The sequence below is a fragment of the Acromyrmex echinatior genome, unplaced genomic scaffold (assembly GCF_024713525.1).
Source record: "Acromyrmex echinatior isolate Ae372 unplaced genomic scaffold, ASM2471352v2 Scaffold31, whole genome shotgun sequence".
Lineage (NCBI taxonomy): Eukaryota > Metazoa > Arthropoda > Insecta > Hymenoptera > Formicidae > Acromyrmex > Acromyrmex echinatior.
The window spans coordinates 214,896-222,632 of record NW_028259065.1 but is presented as its reverse complement, the minus strand read 5'-3'; the positions used below and the strand labels follow the sequence as shown (position 1 = coordinate 222,632).

The 7,737-nt window shown below is 39.5% G+C and overlaps 3 protein-coding genes across 3 annotated transcripts; all 3 read right to left on the bottom strand.

The window, feature by feature from the left end:
• Positions 1-443: 443 nt before the first annotated feature.
• On the bottom strand, positions 444-938 carry LOC147906459 (uncharacterized). The gene has a single exon (XM_087416542.1). The coding sequence runs from the start codon at positions 936-938 to the stop codon at positions 444-446; it is 495 nt and encodes a 164-aa protein (XP_087272668.1).
• A 652-nt stretch (positions 939-1,590) lies between these two features.
• LOC147906458 (uncharacterized) lies at positions 1,591-5,034 on the bottom strand. The gene is made up of 5 exons (XM_087416541.1): positions 4,638-5,034; positions 3,985-4,451; positions 2,887-3,931; positions 2,250-2,589; positions 1,591-1,960 (listed from the first exon to the last, which is right to left on the bottom strand). The coding sequence occupies exons 1-5, from the start codon at positions 5,032-5,034 to the stop codon at positions 1,591-1,593; spliced, it is 2,619 nt and encodes an 872-aa protein (XP_087272667.1).
• Positions 5,035-5,596: 562 nt separating this feature from the next.
• On the bottom strand, positions 5,597-7,490 carry LOC147906457 (uncharacterized). Its single transcript, XM_087416543.1, has one exon. It carries the CDS (start codon positions 6,925-6,927, stop codon positions 6,451-6,453), a length of 477 nt encoding a protein of 158 aa, XP_087272669.1. The 5' UTR covers positions 6,928-7,490; the 3' UTR covers positions 5,597-6,450.
• Between the last annotated feature and the right edge of the window lie 247 nt (positions 7,491-7,737).

Here is a 7,737-nt window from a genome sequence, read left to right as displayed (position 1 = left end):
TTATCAGCTTCAGGACTGGAGTGTTCAACTTCCAAGGGAATTAGTTTTTGAATGGGTCGAACCAGTTCACCTTTGCTCGTTTTCAGTTTTACCATCCGCACGTAACCATCTTTTCCGGGATAGACTTCTCTAATGACGGCGAGCGGCCAGTCTAATCGCTTTTGTAAATTGTTTTCAATAAGCACGACGTCCCCGACAGCCACGGACGCGGAACTATTGCTGGGTTTAGTTCGTCTAGACTAACTGGCCCAAGTACTGTATACGGAAACGTTTTCTGAACTCTTCTTTCAATCTTTGACGATAGCGTATCCTCTTTGCAAAGTGGGACTTGTAAACTTGATTCAAGTCAGGAACACCATTTTCTCGAATGTCACTGAACATCGCTGGAGTCAGCGCTGTGATTTCAGTATTTTCCTCTGTCAAGTAGGTAAGGGGTCTTGAATTCATAGTAGCCTCGCATAAAATTCACAATCGCATAAAATTGTGTTCATTTCTTCGTAGCTCAACGAAGTTCTCTTTAATGTCCTCTTCAATAGATCTTTAAGGAGGTGGATAAGTCGCTCCCACCAGGCAGCTGAAGGTGGATTAAAATGCCATGTTATCTCATTGAGTGCACAATATTGGGAAACTTTCCGCCAATTAATCTTCTGTAGTAGATTCCTGGCCCCTACAAAATTTTTCCCATTGTCGCTATATACTACAGTAGGTCTTCCTCGACGTGCAATAAATCTTCTGAAGGCCTCCAGAAATTCCTCTGTTGATAGAGATGTAACCAACTCTAAGTGGACTGCACGGTAGACTGCACAAGTAAATAAACAGATGTATGCCTTTTGTCCACCGCTCAAAAAGAGTGGTCCAGCGTAATCGATACCTATCACTTCAAACGCTGCGGCATCTTTCACTCTGTCTTCAGGTAACAATCCAGGTGGTGCTTTCATTGTTTTCGATGCATACCGACGACAAACGACGCATTTTCTTATGACTGAGCGTACCGTACGACGACATTGCAGGACCCAAAACTTTTCGCGTAAACTATTCATCACAATGTCAATACCAGCATGATTAAGTTTCAGATGAATATGAAAGATGATCTTCAACGTCAATAAATGAACTGAGTCCAACACCACGGGACATCTGAAAGAAAAAGTGACTTGACGATTGGAGATCATTGTCTTTGTGCGTATTAGTCCATTGTTCTCGAAAACATTTAAGCTTCGTAATCGTGAATCGTTACTTCCCAGGAATGATTCTTTCTGTGCCAGTCTACAGAGACGCAATTCTGCTTTAGTAATTTCTTTGGCAGTTAACTCTTGAGTTTTGTTTACTTGAATTTTTCGACAATTATTCACAAATCTTAATATCCACGATAGTACACAGAATTTTGGAATACATCGAAAATCTCTGCAAATACCAGGGGACTGTCTCTTCACTCGCTTGTTCTACGGAGGTTAGCATAGCGATTTCTTCAATAGTAGTCTCAGGGAATATTCTCTCTTTGCATCGTCCAGGAGTCTTGCGTAACTCTAAGTTAACTATGTTCTCGTCAATTTCTCCCTCCTCCTTGGGCCACTCTTTGGGAGGTAGTTTCAACTACTCCGCTTCCTCCCACCATTTCAGTTCAAGGAATTTCTTAGCAACACAACCTCGTGAGGGTAAATCTGCTGGGTTCATCACTCCAGGGACATATCTCCAAGATTTAATATCCGTAAGGCTCCTTATTTCCAGAACACGATTCCATACAAAGACTGCCCATTGTCTTGTTTGTCGAATCCATGTTAGAATGATCATCGAGTCGCTCCAGAAATAGGTCTTGATATCTTGATAATCCATAGCCTTTATGAAAGATCGCATCATCCTAGCTCTAATGGAGGCTGCTAGTAATTCAAGGCGAGGTATGGTCTTCTTCTCTTTGGGTGCTATTCTAGATTTAGCTTCTACGAGATGTATCTCGACTCCTGTGCTTGATTCAACTCGTACGAAGATTGCCGCCGCATATGCGGTTTACTGGCGTCGACAAAAACATGAAAGGACAGTGAGTCGGGACCTCTCTCCTCTCCAAAAATCCATCGTGGAAACTTCAATATGCGTAGAAGACCTAGTTGTTGAACCCATTTAAGAAATTCATGTTTAATGTCGTCGTTTATTTCCGTGTCCCAATCCACGTTTTTATTCCACAGATCTTGCAATAGTAATTTTGGTTTTAACAATACGGGACAGACGAATCCGAGAGGGTCATAAACTTTCTGTACTTGTGACAAATGACTCTCTTCGTTATTTTCTCCGTGATCGTCGGTGCAGGAAATTCCGGTAACATTAAAATATCCCTCTTGGTGTTCCATATAAGTCCAAGCACCATTGATTGACTCTCAGGATCCTTGCCAGTGTATTTCCAATCTCTTAAATCAAATCTGGCTTGAGTCAAAAGGGAACAGGCTTCTCTCCTGAAAACTTCAAAATCAGAATAAGAATTGACACTAGTAACACAGTCATCGACATAAAAGGATTTTGCCAGTTTCTCATAAACTGCTTTCTTATATGGCAAAATGGTAGAGTTTAAGGCTCTATTAATATGCAATTCAATCGCCGCCCCTAAAAGGAATGAACTGCTTGTCAATCCGAAAACAACTCGACGATGTCGATAAATCTCTATTTCTCCGTCAACGTTCCACCACAGGAATTTCAAAACATCTCTGTCCGACGGAGAGACGCTGATTTGTAAGAAGACTTTCGCGATATCAGCTGTTACCCCTATCTTCCTCTCTCAAAATCGATGTAGCAATGCTGGAAGAAACTCTATAAGATTGGGTCCAGTCTCCAAACATTGGTTAAGCGAAGGCGATTCCTTGACTTTTGCTGACGCATCGAAAACAGGGCGTATCTTCGTACTTCCTTCTTTCTTGACTACAGGTCTGTATGGAAGATAGTAGCTCTCTTGGTCGACTTCAAGTACAGGTACCCTTTCAATAATCGCTTCTTCGAGCCAATTATCAAAGATAACCTGATAGTCGTCGAATAAATCTTCTTGTCGCAATCTCTTTGTGACGCCTTTTAGTCTCTTCTCGGCTACGTCTCGTAGAGATGGATGATTCTCTTTCCACGGCAGAAGAACTTCGTATCGACCTTCGTTGTCGATTTTCGTTGTCTCTTGAAATGAGGTCTTTATTTCAGCTTGATGTGCCTCTTTAGTAACACTCTCAATAGGATCCGTGATGCCCAAGACATCGAGTCTCCATAAATCTGATATGTTGGCTTCTTGAGTGAACATCGACATAATCGTCAACGTAGTATCGGTGCCACTGTCATTGTCTATGTTCCTACCTAAGATTGTCCATCCAAGCTTAGTTTCTAAAGCTGTTATTCCTTGATTTATCTGTAGGACTTTTCCTGTGAATACTTTGCCAGCAACATCAGCTCCAATCAATAGTGAAATGGATTCTTGACATTCACCGGTGTCGCTCAAGCGTATGTTTTTTTTCTCAAGTATATCCATCCAAGTATCATCGATATTACAAGGGACGTCCTGACAGATAATGTTTTGTTGCAAAGCTACGAAGTCGCATTTATATGTTCCATCTAAGTTGCCGATGTAGATCCGACAAGTTTTGTGTCTCTGAGGTTTGGTTTTAGTTCCTCCAAACAACAAGTGTACCATCGTCTGTTCGCTCTCAGTCTCGTATCCAAGCTCTCTGGCTACTTTTTCCAAAACATAAGATCTATGCGAGCCAGTATCTATGACGGCACGAACCTTCACCAAGCCTTTTGGACCTCGCATCTTGACTTTTAGTGTAGGCAGAAACATTTTTGTATTTGAAGAGACATTAGCGAGACAACTGTTTCCCTCGTGAAAAGCTGGTTCTTTCGGTTTCTTCTCATCCGCTTGCTTGGTCTCATCCTTGCTCGACAAGTTTCTACACATCAGCAATGTCCTTTGCTGCACCAAGGGCATTTTATTTTGTTACGGCATCTTTTATAGTTATGCCCTACTTTTAGACAATTGAAACAGCCCTGCTTGTCTTTTACAGCTTGGATTCTCTTCTCTAAGTCCATACTTCTGGCCGTTCCACAACTCAAGCTGTCATGATTAGCTCCATAAAATATACATTGCTGTGGCTTTGCTTCTTTCGCCGATAGTAAGCTAGACGCTGTCGCTATCTCTGGATCTCGTTCACTCTTTGATTTCCTTTTATTTTTGTCCTTTGTCATCTGGAAATCGTTGCTCTCGAAGCATGTTTTTGCCATTTGAATACGTTCCTCGCTCTCGACTTCTCTTCCTAGAAAAGTCATTAGACTAGTAAGACGATCTTTTGCAGTAATAATTACAACAGTAACAGACGCGTCAGAATGAGGAATTAATTGAATCCTTGTTCGTTGCCATGTACGTAAAGTCTCTTCAGGCAGTGAGGATTCTACTAAAGGAAGCAACATTGCTGCGCACATTTCTGTTGTCACGCCTAAAGTTTCAAGTGCTCGTATAATGTGTCTCTAATTTATCATACCAGGTGTACAAGTATGAAATGCGGATTTTTTTTCAAAAAAAAACACGTTAAATTCGGAAGAATGATAAAAAGTAATTTATTCAAAGTATGCTCCATCGCTACTTATACATTTTTCCCATCTTTCGGATAATTTGTGGATACCACGCCAGTAAAAATCTTCCCCTTTTCCCTTAAACCATTCATCAAGCCATTTTTTCACATCTTCGTACGAACCAAAGCGCTGCTCAGCAAGTGCGTGACGCATCGATGCAAATAAATGATAATCCGAAGGAGCCAAGTCTGGTGAGTAAGCCGCATGGGGTAGCACTTCCCAGCTGAGTTCTTCCAACGTGTCGCGAACCGGTTTTGCCGTATGTGATGGAGCATTGTCATGGAGAAAAATAATCTTGTGTTGCCTTTTTCGATATTCTGGTTTTTCGAGTATCGAACGGTTCAAATCGATCAATTGTTGTTGGTAGCGTTTGGTATTAACCGTTTCACCAGGCTTTAACAGTTCATAATAGACCACACCCTTCTGATCCCACCAAACACAGAGCATCGTCTTCCTGCAGTAACTTTTAATGCAAATCCCTAATATATCGTTCCTTCGTCGGAAACAAAAAACCAAGCCTATCTTATCTTTTACAAATAATACGCGTATAAAAACACGACGCATCCTATCACATTCAAAGAATGTTGTATCACACATATATATATACAGGATATGTGTAACGGAAAGAAATTCATTATTCACATTTTTCTTTTAATTTTTAATAAAATGCAAACTAAAATTAATACACACATCATAATATAATAAAAATCATCATAATATATAAAAGAATATATATATATATATATATATATATATATATATATATATATTGGGTCATCTAAAAAGTATCCGCGGTACTTTGTCACTAGATATATGACCATCAACACACATCTAGTGACAAAAAACCGCGGATACTTTTTAGATGACCTAATATATATATATACATATATACATATATATATATATATATATATATATACAGGATATGTGTAACGGAAAGAAATCCATTATTCACATTTTTCTTTTAATTTTAATAAAATGCAAAACTAAAAATTAGTACATACATCATAATATAATAAAAATCATCGTAATATATAAAAGAATCATAATAAATCATCATAATGTATAAAAAAGAAACACGTACTACTTGCTTTGAAATCGCGTCCACTGATTATACAGTTTTAAAATATTCTGTAACGCGCAACAGCTACTATGTCTTCCACACCGAAACGTATTAGTAGAGTCTAGATTTTCCAACGATTTAATTTCGTTGTAATGTACATTGATCGTTTCGACTAACATTGTCGTTGTTTAGAATGTCCACTAACCACTCCCATTTTTAGAGTCACTTCACATAAATACCGCCTCGCTTTCTCCATTGACAGCTTCAGCGATCAGACGCTGCGCCATACGATATGATACCATCCCGTCATTCCATCGCAATCCGTGATGATGTGTCATCAGCCATGAGGCGTGGGACTGATCAGCCTTCGTCAGGAAATGCCATGGCACGTAAAGATGTAGTATGTCATCTCGCTTCCATTCCTCAAAATTGATACCTCCTTCACAACAAATCGCTCACCCACAACAAATCCTTAACAAAAAACCTTACACATAATACACATGTTTTGTAAAAAATAAACAAAAGAGATAAGAACTATACCTTGCAAATCGACGAATATCGACGTCATAACGTCGAGATATGTCGCCACGAACGATCAAACCAAATCAATGTGACAATCGTGCGGTGCGTCTCTCTTTTATCATGTCCTGCGGAGAATGTGTGTGCTCTCTCGGTGTGAAGGAACAATCGTACGTAAAAGTGAGATAACTATGTAATATGTGATAAAATAGGATATGCGTAAGTAGATATAATATGTGATTATCGTATGCGGACGTCTTTTCCTCTCTCCTATATTTTTTTTACAAAACATTTTTCTTTTCTTTCGTTAGTGATACTTTCCTTAAATCGTCAGCTACACAATCCAAAAGCCGATTCACCATTTGCTGCTTACGATCTCTAGGGGAAGATGTCAAAAATTGTGTTCTCAATTTTGCATATTTCCACCATTGACGTTTTTCCTTATTTTTAATATCGTGAATGTCATACACATCTACGCGAATCAACTGATGTCCAGTCTGTCCTTCCGGAGTGCTCACGGTGTACAGATGACCATGTTTCAATTTTGTAATGTATTGGAATATCCCATCGGTTCGCTGTTTCGAGGTTGAAGCAAAAAGCGCGTCCATACCTCCAGATGTCGATTCTCCCGACGATGCAAATATCTCACGATCGACGTTCGGTGCATCGATAAGTCTTGTCGTCATGTGACATCTAACAAACTCCTTTAGATCGTGCAACCATTCGAAGAATGTATTTCTCGTCATGAAATCTTCCATAAACAAATGACGTAACACTTTGCTCTCGGAGGTAGAGAAGAAATGATTCAATTCTTCCAGAATATGTAGAATTCAGCAAACCTCTCGTTTTCAACGCGTCCAAAAATGACATTAATGCATCTTTCATTGTCTTTGCCTCCCTCATACGTATCGTATTCGGGTCTATTTTTCGCTGATTTACCATATAGGTCTGTATGCATCCAATCATTATTTGCAAATTTTTTATAAACGTATTCGTAATCCACGTCTGATGTATTAAATCGATTATAGAACCCATAAACGTTTCATCGAACACGTCTTCCACTTCCTCATAATAGTTGTTCAAACGATTTCTCAGTGGACTTCGTCGGTAGCTCTTCGACCCCTCTTTACTTTGAGACTCCATCGTAACACACAACTAATACATTCGAAATCACCAAAAAATATGTATGACGAAAAAAGCCTCGCCCATACGCATTTATATACTATTGTCCATCGGACATGTTGACGGATGTGGTCTCTATCGAGGACACAAAACTGCATAAAAATAGACATCCTTATGAAAATTGAAACAACGTCATATGAGAGAGAACGCATCCTGAAAGAGGATGCAATAATGTCTTATCACATCCTTGTGGTATGTATCAAGTAGACAAAATTGCATGGATCTTATCATATCCTCAAGGATGTGGTGTGAGCAGAGAATCGAATAGCTTTTTTTTATTAAACTAACAATTAAAAAAACAAACGACAGTGTGCATAGTGTCGCGACGGCGAGCGAGATCGAAATGTCGGTGCGAGTGAGAAGCGAAATCTCCTAATCACGAGCGG

Coding starts and splice junctions, on each gene's coding strand:
- LOC147906459 (XM_087416542.1), bottom strand. CDS start 938: ATGAAAGCACCACCTGGATTGTTACCTGAAGACAGAGTGAAAGATGCC.
- LOC147906458 (XM_087416541.1), bottom strand. CDS start 5,034: ATGCTCTGTGTTTGGTGGGATCAGAAGGGTGTGGTCTATTATGAACTG. Junction 2,590..2,886: donor TGTAGTCAAGAAAGAAGGAA/GTACGAAGATAC, acceptor CATTCCTTTTAG/GGGCGGCGATTGAATTGCAT. Junction 1,961..2,249: donor AAGAGAGTCATTTGTCACAA/GTACAGAAAGTT, acceptor AGTTGAATCAAG/CACAGGAGTCGAGATACATC.
- LOC147906457 (XM_087416543.1), bottom strand. CDS start 6,927: ATGGAAGATTTCATGACGAGAAATACATTCTTCGAATGGTTGCACGAT.